The 15300-nt window shown below is 38.8% G+C and overlaps 1 protein-coding gene across 1 annotated transcript; it reads left to right on the top strand.

The window, feature by feature from the left end:
* Window positions 1-13433: 13433 nt before the first annotated feature.
* LOC138358035 (uncharacterized) lies at window positions 13434-14081 on the top strand. The gene has a single exon (XM_069315503.1). The coding sequence runs from the start codon at window positions 13434-13436 to the stop codon at window positions 14079-14081; it is 648 nt and encodes a 215-aa protein (XP_069171604.1).
* Window positions 14082-15300: the final 1219 nt, after the last annotated feature.

Here is a 15300-nt window from a genome sequence, read left to right as displayed (position 1 = left end):
GGAAAGAGAAGGGCCACAAAATAACAATTCATTTAGGATATATTACACTAACAGTAGAAGTCTAAGAAACAAAATAAACGAGTTAAATGCTCTTGTCTGTACAGAAAAAAATAGATATTATTGCACTTACCGAAACGTGGATGAATGTAGAAAATAGAGAACTATTAGCTGAATATCAAATAAATAGATTTAAACTATTTCACACAGATAGATATATTAGAAGAAGAGGGGGAGTAGCCATATATGTTAGGGAAAATTTGAAATGTAGGCTCAAAGAGGGAATCAAAACTGAGCTACATACAGAAACTATTTGGATAGAATTAAACGAAAGAGCAAATAATCTTATAATAGGAGTTATATACAAACCACCAAACTTTAAAAGATGGAAGCAAAGCACCTATGGGATGAAATATCTAGAGCATCTAGGTTTAGCAATATTTGCATCATGGGTGACTTTAATTTCAGTGGAATAAATTGGTCTAACAGAACAAGGAATAATGAAGCAGAAGATTTTCTAGAATTAATTGACGAATGCTTTCTTAGCCAACACATTAAGGAACCAACGCGGGAAAATAATACTTTAGATTTAGTGTTAACTAACAGGAAAACACAAATTAAGGACATCGAAATAGGGAGTGAGCTAGGGAACAGTGATCACAAAGAAATCAGATTTAGCATAGAATGGAATAGATTTGTAAGAGAAAATTCTGCTAGTGCCAGATTTTCGAAAAGCTGAGTTCAATAGCCTAAGAATTTTTTTGGGTCAAATAGATTGGAAAGTCTTGGGCATGGGGTGTGGGCCAGTCTTGGAGCGAGACATGAACCCAGCCATAGGTGACGTAAAAGGGGATTTCGATGTGGATTCAAAATATAACTTATTTAAGAATATTCTAAGCAAAGCATAGGAACGTAGTATAGCAAACAATTTGAATAGATCGAATACTAATGACCCAAAGTGGATAACAAAGGATTTGAAGAACTGTATAGGTAAAAAGAGAGCGTGGTACAAAAGGATTAGGAATGGGGAAGTCAGTTTAGAACAGGAATTCACACCACTGGTTAGAAATGTTAAAAAAAGAGATAAGGAAAGCAAAAAGAAACTATGAAGTTCGCATAGCTAGCAAGCGAAGACAAATCCTAAAGGGTTTTTTCAGTTATATCGAACTAAGACTTGGGAAAGGATAGGTCCATTAAAAATTGAGACAGGTCAAATAACGGATAATGACGAGGAGATGAGTAGTATTTTTAATAAATATTTTATATTTGTATTTACTAAAGAGGAACTTAACAATATGCCTACAGCCGAACATGTCTATGAGGGAGGGGACGAGGACAGGTTGACTAGTTTAGCAGTTACCAGGGAGGATGTAATTAAACAATTAGTAAAACTAAAACCAAACAAATCCCCTGGGCCGGATAAAGTGTTTGCCAGGGTGCTTAAAGAATGCAAAGAGAAGCTTTCCGAGCCCCTGTCTACCATATTTAATATATCAATAGAGTTAGGCAGTGCCAGAGTCATGGAAGGAAGCTAATGTGGTACCAATTTTTAAGAAAGGAGATGGAGCACTTGCGTCAAACTATCGGCCAATTAGCCTAGCGTCTATTGTGAGAAAGTTACTTCAATCGATAATTGCAAATACAACTCATCTTCATCTTGAAAAACATAAATTAATAAATGAGTTGCAACATGGTTTTACAAATGGCCGTTCAGGTTTAACAAATTTGCTATCATTTTATTCCAGCAAAGTTGAGGCAGTTGATTGTGGTAAGGATTGTGATGTTGTGTACCTTGAGTTTAGCAAAGCTTTTGATACAGTGCCACATGAAAGACTGATTATAAAAATAGAGGCTCATGGTATTGGGGGTGCTATATTAAGTTGGATTAGGGCATGGCTATTCCAAAGGAAACAGAGAGTTAGTATAAATGGGGTTAAGTCAGAGTGGGATAATGTTATTGGAGTGCCTCAAGGCTCTGTCCTGGGACCTCTGTTGTTTTGAATATATATAAATTATTTAGATTTAGGTTTGAGTAGCAACATTTGAAAATTTGCAGATGATACAAAAATTGGTAATGAAATTAACACGGAAGAAGACTCACTATCACTTCAAGTTTATCTAAATAGGATTTTGAAATGGTCAAAAAATTGGCAGATGAAGTTTAATGCTGATAAATGTAAAGTCCTGAGGCTAGGTAACGATGATAGAGTTACAAGATACGAGCTAGATGGTGTTGAGATTGCAAAAGGGATCTGGGAGTTATGATTAGTAAGAATTTAAAACAAAAGGATTAGTGCATGAATGTACGTAATATGGCAAATAGGACACTGGGATTTATTAATCGAAGCGTTAGTAACAAGAAACCTGGTGTGGTTTTTCAGGTATATCTTTCTCTGGTTAGGCCCCATTTAGATTATGCAGTCCAGTTTTGGTCGCCGTACTATAGAATGGATATAATTTCACTTGAATGTGTCCAGCGTAGGATGACAAAGTTAACTCCCCAAATTAGAAATCTTTCATATGAAGAAAGATTAACAAAGCTTAAATTGCATTCACTGGAAAGGTGAAGAGTTAGGGGTGACATAAGAACATAAGAACAAGGTAAATGCAGAAGGCCTATTGGCCCATACGAGGCAGCTCCTATCTATAACCACCCAATCCCACTCATAAACATGTCCAACCCACGCTTGAAACAATCGAGGGACCACACCTCAACCATGTTAAGCGGTATTTGGTTCCACAAATCTACAACCTCAAGATAACCTTGTTACCGAACCAGTATTTACCCAAGTCTTTCTTAAATCTAAACTTATCCAATTTATACCCATTGTTTCGTGTTCTGTCTTGTGTTGATACTTTTAATACCCTATTAATATCCCCTTTCTTATGTCCATTCATCCACTTGTAAACCTCTATTATCTCACCCCTAGCTCTTCGCCTTTCCAATGAATGCAATTTAAGCTTTGTTAATCTTTCTTCATATGAAAGATTCCTAATATGAAGAATTAACTTTGTTATCCTACGCTGGACACGTTCAAGTGAATTTATATATATAAGAACATAAGAACAAAGGTAACTGCAGAAGGCCTATTGGCCCAATCGAGGCAGCTCCTATCTATAACCACCCAATCCCACTGATATACATGCCCAACCTGCGCTTGAAACAATCGAGAGACCCAATCTCCACCACGTTACGCGGCAATTGATTCCACAAATCAACAACCCTGTTACTGAACCAGTATTTACCCAAGTCTTTCCTATATCTAAACTTATCCAATTTATACCCATTGTTTCGTGTTCTGTCTTGTGTGGATAATTTTAATACCTTATTAATATCCCCCTTTGTTATATCCATTCATCCACCTTTAACCTCTATCATGTCACCCCTAACTCTTCACCTTTCCAGTGAATGTAACTTAAGCTTTGTTAATCTTTCTTCATATGAAAGATTTCTTATATGGGGAATTAACTTAGTCATCCTACGCTGGACAAGTTCAAATGAATTTATATCCATTCTATAATACGACGACCAAAACTGGACTGCATAATCTAAATGGGGCCTAACCAGAGCAAGATATAGCTGAAGATTCACACCAGGTGTCTTGTTACTAACGCTTCGATTAATAAATCTCAGTGTCCTATTCGCCTTATTACGAACATTCATGCATTGATCCTTTTGTTTTAAATTCTTACTAATCATAACTCCGAGATCCCTTTCGCAATCCAACTTCGCAATCTCAACACCATCTAGCTCGTATCTTGTAACTCTATCATCATTACCTAGCCTCCAAACTTTACATTTATTAGCATTAAACTCCATCTGCCATTTTAAAATGGCTTTTGACCATTTTAAAACCCTATTTAGATCAACTTAAAGTGATAGCGAGTCTTCTTACGTGTTTATTTCCCTACCTCTTTTTGTATCATCTGCAAATTTGTAGATTTTGCTACTCAAACCTGAATCTAAATCTTTTATATATATTATAAACAACAGAGGTCCCAGGACAGAGCCCTGAGGTACACCACTAACAACATTATCCCACTCTGACTTAACCCCATTTATACTAACTCTCTGTTTCCTTTGGAATAGCCATGCCCTAATCCAACTTAATATAGCACCCCCAATACCATGAGCTTCTATTTTTTTAATTAGTCTTTCATGTGGCACTGTATCAAAAGTTTTGCTAAAGTCAAGGTACACAACATCACAATCCTTACCACTATCAACTGCCTCAACTATGCTGGAATAAAAAGTTACCAAATTTGTAAAGCATGAACGGCCATTTGCAAAACCATGTTGCGACTCATTTATTAATTTATGTTTTTCAAGATGAAGACGAATTGTATTTGCAATTATTGATTCAAGTAATTTTCCCACAATAGACGTTAGGCTAATTGGCTGATAGTTTGACACAAGTGATCTATCTCCTTTCTTAAAAATTGGTACCACATTAGCCACCTTCCACGACTCCGGCACTCTGCCCGACCCTATTGATTTATTAAATATGGTAGACAGTGGCTCGGAAAGCTCCTCTTTGCATTCTTTAAGCACCCTGGCAAACACTTCATCCGGCCCTGGGGATTTGTTTGGTTTTAGTTTTACTATTTGTTTAATTACATCCTCCCTGTTAACTGCTAAACTAGTCAACCTGTCCTCATCCCCACCCACATAGACTTGTTCGGCTGAAGGCATATTGTTAAGTTCTTCTTTAGTAAATACAGTGTGACGGTAAAGTGTTGGAGTGTTGATGTTTGGCAGTCCTCCAATGGCAGGTGGCAATGCCTTGTCACACTTACAGAAAAAAAATAGACTGCTTGCCTTTTTGTCTGTGGTAAGGTAATGGGAAGACACAAAATATAAACAATGAAATTTTAATTACTTTAGAAAACAAGATATGAACAATCACAATCCCTTGGCTTACGTAAAATTCAAAACAAGTCAACAAACAAAACAACATGAATAATTAATGAATGTAAAATTTACTCTAAAACAAAATAAAGTGCAAGAATAATAGTGGTAATATTAATCAGGTGCTGAGAATACTGGCTTGAGCTGCCACCTCCCTTAGTACACGACAGCCAGGGCTTAGTCTACCAGAGAGAGATTTCAACTTCTACGAGCACAGAGATATTCTGAGGAGTACGGCGTGAGCTGGCCCAGACGTCGACTCATGTAGAGGGCGTGAGTGCAGGTGCGGTCGGCGATACACCAGCCAATCAGGAGCAGGCAGGCGGAGAATGGGTAGTTTGCTCGTTGACGACGGGCGGAGCCGGCGTGTCGGGTGGTGCAAGGTATGCTTTGCTTCCTGGGCAAAACGTTTTGTGATACTGGTGAACGTATCTTCAATATAGTATCTTGTACTTGTAGAATGACGTGAATGATATAGGGAAGAGCAGGCTCAATCTCTCTTGAAAGAGATTATCGTCACAACAGATATAAAATATTTGTTAAAAATACTACTCATCTCCTCGTCATTATCTGTTATTTGACCTGTCTCAGTTTTTAATGGACCTATCCTTTCCCTAGTCTTAGTTCGATATAACTGAAAAAAACCTTTAGGATTTGACTTTGCTTGCTCTGCTATGCGAACTTCATAGTTTCTTTTAGCTTTCCTAATCTCTTTTTTAACATTTCTAACCAGTTGTATGAATTCGTGTTCTTAACTGACTTCCCCATTCTTAATTCTTTTGTACCAAGCTCTCTTTTTACCTATAAGGTTCTTCAAATTCTTTGTTATCCATTTTGGGTCATTAGTATTCGATCTATTCAATTTGAATGGTATACTATGTTCCTGTGCTTTGTTTAGAATATTCTTAAATAAGTTATATATTAAATCCACATCGAAATCCTCTTTTACGTCACCTATCGCTGAGTTCATGTCTCGCTCCAAGACCGGCCCACACGCCATACCCAAGACTTTCCAATCTATTTGACCCAAAAAATTTCTTAGGCTATTAAAATCAGCTTTTCGTAAATCTGGCACAGAATTTTCTCCTACCGGTCTATTCCATTCTATGCTAAATCTGATTTCTTTGTGATCACTGTTCCCTAGCTCACTCCCTATTTCGATGTCATTAATTTGTGTTTCCCTGTTAGTTAACACTAAATCTAAAATATTATTTTCCCGCGTTGGTTCCTTAATGTGTTGCGTAAGAAAGCAATCGTCAATTAATTCTAGAAAATCTTCTGCTTCACTATTCCCTGTTTTGTTCAACCAGTTTATTCCACTAAAATTAAAGTCACCCATGACATAAATGCTGTTAGATCTAGATGCTCTAGATATTTCATCCCATAGATGCTTTGCTTCCATTCTGTCTAAATTTGGTGGCCTATATATAACTCCTATTATAATATTATTTGTTTTTTCGTTTAATTCTATCCAAATAGTTTCTGTGTGTGGCTCAGTTTTGATTCCCTCTTTGAGACTACATTTCAAATTGTCCCTAACATATATGGCTACTCCCCCTCCTCGTCTAATATATCGATCTGTGTGAAATAGTTTAAATCCATTTATTTGATATTCAGCTAATAGTTCTCTATTTTCTACATTCATCCACGTTTCGGTAAGTGCAATAATATCTATTTTTTTGTGCAGACAAGAGCATTTAATTCGTTAATTTTATTTCTTAGACTTCTACTGTTAGTGTAATATACCCTAAGTGAACTGTTATTTTGAGGCCCTTCAATTTCCCTGATCATTTTGCCAATTCCTTTCTCCCACGAACACATACTTTTATTACCTTCTTCCTCCAAATCAGTTCCCATACCACTATCTACTAACAGTTTAAACCCAAACAAACACCTCTAACCACTGGTTCCAACGAGTTCGCAACAGCAACAACCCCAGCCCTCGACAGATGCGCCCCATCACGAGCATACATTTCATTTCTTCCATAGAAGTGTTCCCAGTTGTCTATGAAAGATATTGCATTTGATTTGCAATATCTTTCCAGCCGGCAATTGACACCAAGTGCCCTCGACATCCATTCATTTCCCACTCCTTTTCTTGGAAGAATGCCACATATGATCGGGATTCCTCCCTTGCTCCTAACTAATTCAATGGCTGTCCTGAATTTCTGTATTAGTTCTTCACTCCTAACTCGTCCAACGTCATTACCCCCTGCACTAAAACAAATAATGGGTTTGTTCCCATTTCCCGTCATAATATCATTCATGTTTCCAACAATATCACCAATTCCAGCTCCCGGATAGCAAACCCTTAATCTGTTCCCCCTATCTCTGGCACAAAACGTTCTGTCTAAATACCTCACCTGGGAATCTCCCACAACCAAAATTCGCTTCGGTACCTCCTTATCTTTCTGAGCAGCCTGAGGGGCCTGCGCTCCGCCACTCCTCGCTGATTTCTGTTCTGAGTGAACTGCAGGCTCACCACAGCACTCGTCCTCCAACACGGCAAATGAATTTGCTGTCCTTAGGGCGTCTGTAGGCGGCCTTGTCAAGGTCTTCTTAAGACCCCTGTCCTTAACGACTTTCCACGACGAGGTCTGGTTAATATTGGTCTCCTCCTTCGTTTCTTCCCGAAGTTTCAGCTGTCGTACCTCCTCACGTAGGGAATCCATCTCTGCTCTCAGAGTTCCAACTAGATTTATCAAATCCTTCACTAATCCTTCCATTATTGCAATAATAATGTTACTACAATCGGAGCTCCAACTAACACAACCTCTCACTGTAACCAACCAACCTTGGTCACTGTACTATATTCTATAGTACAGTGACCTTTTTGAACTGCATAATCCAAATGGGCAAGAGCTAACCAGAGCAAGATATAGCTGAAGAACAACACCAGGTGTCTTGTTACTAACGCTTCGATTAATAAATCCCAGTGTCCTAGTTACCTTATTGCGAACATTCATGCATTGATCTTTTGGTTTTAAATTCTTACTAATCATAACTCCCAGATCCCTTTCGCAATCTCAACACCATCTAGCTCGTATCTTGCAACTCTATCATCATTACCTAGCCTCAAAACTTTACATTTATCAGCATTAAACTGCATCTGCCAATCCTTTGACCATTTTAAAACCCAATTTAAATCAACATGAAGTAACAGTGAGTCTTCTTCCATGTTAATTTCCCTACCAATTTTTGTATCATCGACAAATTTGCAAATGTTGTTACTGAAACCTGAATCTAAATCATTTATATATATTATAAACAACATATGTCCGCAGACAGAGCCTTGAGGCACTCCACTTACAACATTTTCCCACTTTTTTTCCCACCAACCCCATTTATAATAACTCTCTGTTTCCATTGGTATAGCCATGCCCTAATCCAGCTAAATATAGCACCCCCAATACCATGAGCTTCTATCTTTTTAATCAGTCTTTCATGTGACACTGTATCAAAAGCTTTGCTATAGTCAAGGTACACAACATCACAATTTTTGCCACTATCAACTGCCTTAACTTTGCTTGAATAAAAAGATAACAAATTTGTTAAAGATGAACGGCCATTTGTAACACCATGTTGCGACTCATTTATGTTTTTCAAGATGAAGACGAATATTATTTGCAATTATCGATTCAAGTAACTTTCCCACAATAGACGTTAGGCTAATTGGCCGATAGTTTGACGCAAGTGATCTATCTCCTTTCTTAAAAATTGGTATCACATTAGCAACCTTCCATGACTCTGGCACTCTGCCTAACTCTATTGATTTATTAAATATGGTAGACAGTGGTTCGCAAAGCTCCTCTTTGCATTCTTTATGCACCCTGGCAAACACTTCATCCGGCCCTGGGGATTTGTTTGGTTTGAATTTAACTATTTGTTTAATTACATCCTCCTTGGTAACTGCTAAACTAGTCAACCTGTCCTCGTCCCCACCCACATAGACTAGTTCGGCTGAAAGCATATTGTTAAGTTCCTCTTTCGTAAATACAGATATAAAATATTTTTAAAAATACTCTTCTCATTATCTATTATTTGACCTGTCTCAGTTTTTAATGGACCTATCCTTTCCCTAATCTTTGTCCGGTATAACTGGAAAACCCTTTAGGATTTGTCTTCGCTTGCCCTGCTATGCGAACTTCATATTTTTCTTTTGCTTTCCTTATCTCTTTTTTTTTAATATTTCTAACCAGTTGTACGAATTCCTGTTCTAAACTGGCTTCCCCATTCCTAATCCTTTTGTACCACGCTCTCTTTTTACCTATATAGTTCTTCAGATCCTTTGTTATCCACTTTGGATCAATAGTATTCGATCTATTCAATTTGTATGGTATTTTACGTTCCTGGGCTTTTCTTAGAATATTTTTAAATATATTATATTTTGAAATCACATCGAAAACCCCTTTTACGTCACCTGTCGCTGGGTTCCCATCTAGCTCCAAGACCGGCCCACATCCCATACCCAAGACTTTCAATCTATATGACCCAAAAAATTTGTTAGGCTATTGAATTCAGCTTTTCGAAAATCAGGCACTTTAACAGAATTTTCTCCTACAGATCTATTCCATTCTATGCTAAATCTGATTTCTTTATGATCACTGTTCCCTAGCTCACTCCCTATTTCTATGCCCTTAATTTGTGTTTCCCTGTTAGTTAACACTAAATCTAAAATATTATTTTCCCGCGTTGGTTCCTTAATGTGTTGCGTAAAAAAGCAATCGTCAATTAATTCTAGAAAATCGTCTGCTTCATTATTCCCTGTTTAGTTTATTCCACTAAAATTAAAGTCACCCATGACATAAATACTGTTAGATCTAGACGCTCTAGATATTTCATCCCATAGATGCTTTGCTTCCATTCTGTCCATTTAGGAATGATATGGGTAAACACCGGTTCGGTAACAGGGTTGTTAATTTGCGGAACCAATTACAGCGTAACGTGGTGGAGGTGGGGGTCCCTCGATTGTTTCAAGTGTGGGTTGGACATGTATATGAGTGGAATTGGGGGGTTTTAAATAGGAGCTACCTCGTATGGGCCAATAGGCCTTCTGCAATTACCTTTGTTCTTATGTTCTATGTTTCCTGAAGATACCATATTGCAAAGTGCGAACCTTCTGCTACTCTCTGGTGTAGATAGGCTTCGTTGAGGTGTGAGTGTTTTTTTGGTGTTGATGTTTTTTTTATGTACTCTAGGCTGGGTTGAATTGTTTTATGTATCATTGGATGACGAGTTGCCAATTTAGCAATTTCATCGGCTTTCTCATTTTAATGGAATTCAAACATAGGATGGGGATCCAGTTTAGGGTGATGTTGAGTCTTTTGCCTTTAGCGACTGCTCCAGGATACAAAATTTTGGTAATTATTTCCACGTTGTATTTCCACTGTTTTTGCCCTAATATTTGAAGTGCAGGTTTTGAGCCTGTGTGTATGATTGCATTTTGAGTGTTTTGTGCAATCACATATGTGAATGCCTGTTGTATGACAAACAGCTCAGTTTGGGTTTGATGATACTGGACCTCCTAGTCTCCAATATGCCTGTTCGCTGTCCGTGAAAAGAGCATCGACAGCACTCTCATATTTTGTGTCAACCGATCCGTCTGTGAGAATGTGGGTGGCTACTGCAATGCTATACATTTGCTTTTCTATTATGTGCCTTAGGATTGTTGGGTCATAGGCAGCCTTTTTCATTGGGAGACGTTCTATTACTATTTTGAAGGTAGGCTCTTCCCAGGGTGGGGAAGAAGTGTAGTTTGGGTGTGCTTGATCACCCTCTCTATCAAGAATCATGCTTTTTAGTTGTAGTCTGTTTAGGACGTTTCCTGCTCTGGCAGCCCAAGAGTTTTCGTTGTTTGCCAAGTCCAACCACCAAGGCCTGCCGTACTGATAATTGTAGCTGTTTTTTGTGGCATTCTTTCTTGAAGATGAGGGCAAACCCGATATTATATTGCTATTGCTATTGTGATAGGGCTAATATATTGATATTGAGCTTCATTAAATGAGCCAATATCCAAGTTACATCAGTAACAGCTATTTACTATCAGACCAGCCCTTACCCAGCAAGATGGAAGCAGCTGACAAAATGAAAAAGACCCTTACATGTCTGAAAGGTCACTTGACCCGACAGAAAATCTGTCACAACAGTTACCTGTTGACTACATTGAACTAGAGAACTTCCTTCAAGTTGCCCAAAGTAAATTTGAGCAAATTAAGCAACACATGAATCTGTACTTGTCAGAACTTTACAAAACTTCAATAGGTGAAACTGAGCTTGATGACATTGTAAATAATTTAGCCCAGTACGAAGATGATGTACAGGTTAAACTTCAACTCTTCAAAAAGCAGATTGCTAAAAACAAAAATAACAACAGCCTCTACTGCACTACCAGATCCTGATGTCAAATTATCTCAGATCAGTACACCCGCATTCTCTGGTAACGAGAATGAGAGTTGGGAGGATTTCTGGAGTAAATTTGTGGATGCAGTAGACTCCAAACCCAACATTCCCAAAACAACCAAGTTCACTTATTTACAAGGATTGTTACGAGATGAAGCTTTGAAAGTAATCTCTAACATTACACTGACCAGTAATAGTTACGACCTAACTGTTCAATTGTTTAAGAGCAACTATGATAGCAAAGAAAGAACTATTACTATTTTAGTCCAAAAATTGCGGGATTTACCAACCGCTAACAATTCAACATATTCTCTTCAAACTTTTAGACTAGAACTAGAGTCTCTACTCAAGACCTTAAGCCTTAAAGTCCAAATTCAGACTGCTGAATGGATGACAAAGGTAGTTGTAAGGCATAAATTACCGAGGGGAAACTTTAGACAAATTGTGTACTATGTACAATAAAACCTCTCTGACCATGAACGAGATCACAGAAGGTTTACATACCCTAGTCGAAAGACAAAGAGCCAATCAAGATGGGAAGAGTGTTTCAAACTTCTCTACTAATTCTCATCATAAACCCCAACATACTGCAACTACTGTAGTAAAACCAAATTCCAATAAATAATCTCCTAAATGGAAATCTGGAAATGTAGATACATATACAGTGAACCCTTCAACCCCCGTAGTGAGCACCACTCCTGCGACTTCTCCTACAATGAAGAAGTGTTTGTTCTGCAATAATGAACATCTTACTTATAAGTGTAGTACTTATCCAGACCATAAATCCCGAATTCATCGTTTGCAAGAATTACACCGATGCACGAAGTGCATGGATCCTCAAGCCCCCAACAGCTGTACTGTCTCCTTACGTATGTGCAACAAGTGCAACAAGGGTAGACACCATTACTCCTTGTGTTGCAGTGATCAATCAAACCTCATAAGAAGACTACAAAATTTGCATTTGTACAGTATTGCAAGATGCATCAAGACATAAGTGTACTTGCGACAGAGTCGAGTAACACAACTACGTTACCAATAGCTCAATTAAAATTAATTACTAAGGGATCTAGGACTTCCACTCGTGGTCTTTTTGACCAAGGTTCACAGAAAACCTTTATTTCTCAACAGTTAGTTGATCAGTTGAAACTGAAATCTATTATTCGAGTGAATTTAAATATTTCTGGATTCCTAACCAACAGTGGACCTCGTGACTACCAGGTTGTTAAAGTTTTGCAACGATAAGGAGACTGCACCAGCCTAATACAAGCTAGAGTTGTTGACAAGATCCCCTCTGATCTACATATTACAGGTCTTGCTCAAACAGTCAAATTTCTTAAATGCAGCAGTATTAGGCTAGCGGATCATAAAATAAATACAGACTGTCTCAACGATGTAGGTATTCTTATTGGAGCTGACGACTACTTTAGATTTATTTCCGGATGCACCAGGCAACGAGGTGTAAACTTGTTGCTGTCAGCTGGGGTAAACTACTCACAGGACCAGTGTTGATCCAACAAAAAATTAAATTTACTAGTAACCAACCAAACAATTCAATAGTGGTGTGATTAGGCCTGAGCAGTCACCACTACATGTCAGAGACGAAACTGAGGATGATGAGTCCAATCCCCCTGTACACAAATTATGGGATTTGGACACCTTAGGCATAGTCCCTGATCAACCCAGTCCAGATGACACATGGACGTATCAACAATATCTTGATACTGTTATTTTTCAAAATAATCAATATTGGGTGAGACTCCCGTGGAAGCTGACCCACCCACAGCTTCCAATAAATTATTTCATGGCCTCAACCCAATTAAATTCTCAGTTAGCTAGGCAATGCAAGCAACCAGAAAAATTACAACTGAATCAGGCTTTGATATAGCAAAAACTTGATAATAAATTTATAGAGGTTGTTGAAGAAGATAACAATAAATCAGGCCATTACTTGCCACATCATGCTGTCCTGAAAGATTCAGTTACGACATCAATCAGGATTGTATTTAACTGTAGTGCCAAATTAAAGGCAGATAGCAGGTCATTAAATGCTTGTCTACAAACTGGACCTAGTCTAACACAAAGACTATAAGATGTCTTATTACGATTTCACTCTGGTATTTTTGCCTATATGGCCGACATTAGTAATGCCTTTTTAGGAGTAGGCTTGCAAGTGATGGATCGTGATTTTACTCAATTTCTCTGGGTGAAAGATCCTCAGGATCCTAATAGCAATGTCATTACTTATAGGTTTGCCTCAGTGCTGTTTGGAGTGACATCTTCACCATTCATACTCCAGGATACTATGGATACACTTCATAAGAAGTCTAATAGTCCCTACAAGACTGAGATTAGCAACAACTTATACGTTGACACTTTTCAAGGAACCACTAATGGTAAAAATAAACTAGTGGAAATTTACCATGAGGTTAATCCTGAACTGTTAGGAGCCAATATGCCCTTACAGTCGTGGGCCTCAAATAACAAACAACTAAACCAGATAATCACGGTAGAATTCCTTGATTATAAGGTACCTCACAAACTGAAAGTTTTAGGTATGGAGTGGAATACTTCCACGGACAAATTAAATGTCAAGTCGGTAGAAATCAACCATTCACCCCTAACTATGAGAAAACTACTCTCCCATGTCAGCAAGCCATTTGACCCTTTAGGCCTACTCAGTCCTATTCTAATTAAGGGCAAACGCCTTATGCAGGAATGCTGGCAAAGGAATATGAGGTGGGATGAAACGTTGCCAGAGGACCTCCAAGAAAAATGACAGTAGTTAATTCCTGATTACAACAAACTTAGTATTCTACAGTTTCCTCAGAATGCCTGAGGACTGAATTTACCCACAAATTTACATGTGTTCTGCGATGTTTCAGGCAAAGCGTATGGCTTAGTAGCCTATCTGGCTAATACTCAACAATCATTTTTGCTTACATCTAAGGCAAGAGTAGTCCCGATTACAGGCCTAAGACCCCAGCACATCAAGCAAATGCTGAACCCGGTGCTATGAGATGCCGCAAGGACCTTCTAGTGGAACTCACCAAATTCTCCAACATGTGTTTGGCTGGTGGCATCCCTGAGGACATCAGGCCTCTCCTTTATGGAGCAGCACTCTGTGCTCTAAAGAAGAAGAATAGGGGAATCAGGCCCATTGCCGTTGGCAACACCCTCAGACGCCTCGTAGCTAAGGCTGCAGTGAGATCTATCAGCCAGGAAGCCTCAACCTTGCTGAAACCTAATCAACTCGGGTTTGGGATACCCCCCCCCCCCCTCCTTAGGCTGTGAATCTGTAGCACATGCAGCACGGGCTTACATTGCTGATCTCTCGGACCAGAAGGCACTAGTACATTTTGACTTTAAAAATGCCTTCAATCAAGTCAGAAGAGACGCTGTCCTCAGTGGACAGCGTCAATGGTCACAACCATTTCCGTCCCATTTACCCATTCATTCGATCGTGCTACAGTGGGGACTATAAGTTTCTTTTTGTGGAGCATGTAATAGACTCCTGTGAAGGTGTCCAACAAGGTGATCCCTTAGCACCCCTCCTTTTCTGTTTAGCTATCAAAGAGGTCACTGATAGTCTGACAAGCGAGCGAAACATCTGGTACCATGATGATGGCACTCTCGCAGGAACCCCAAATACCATTTTGGAGGACATAAGGAAAATCCAGGAGCCTTGGGCCTCATGCTCAATGCATCCATATGTAAAATAGTCTCCTGCAACTCAGATATCACTGGCCAAATAAAAAATGTTCTTCCAGACATTCTCGTTGTCGAGCCACCTGACTTCACCCTCCTGGGTTCCCCCATTGGCCCACAAGCAATCGAGGAGGTCCTGGATGCAAAAATGACTGATCTAAAGAGAATGCTGGACAGGATTGACAAGATTGATGCCCATGATGCTCTCTTCCTCCTCACAAGATGCCAATCTCTCCTTATGTTGATCTACTTTCTGAGGTGTTCTCCATTCTACAACAGCCCTAAATTAA

The sequence above is a fragment of the Procambarus clarkii genome, chromosome 81, assembly GCF_040958095.1.
Source record: "Procambarus clarkii isolate CNS0578487 chromosome 81, FALCON_Pclarkii_2.0, whole genome shotgun sequence".
Taxonomy (NCBI): Eukaryota; Metazoa; Arthropoda; class Malacostraca; order Decapoda; family Cambaridae; genus Procambarus; species Procambarus clarkii.
This window is presented reverse-complemented; position numbering and strand designations above follow the sequence as displayed.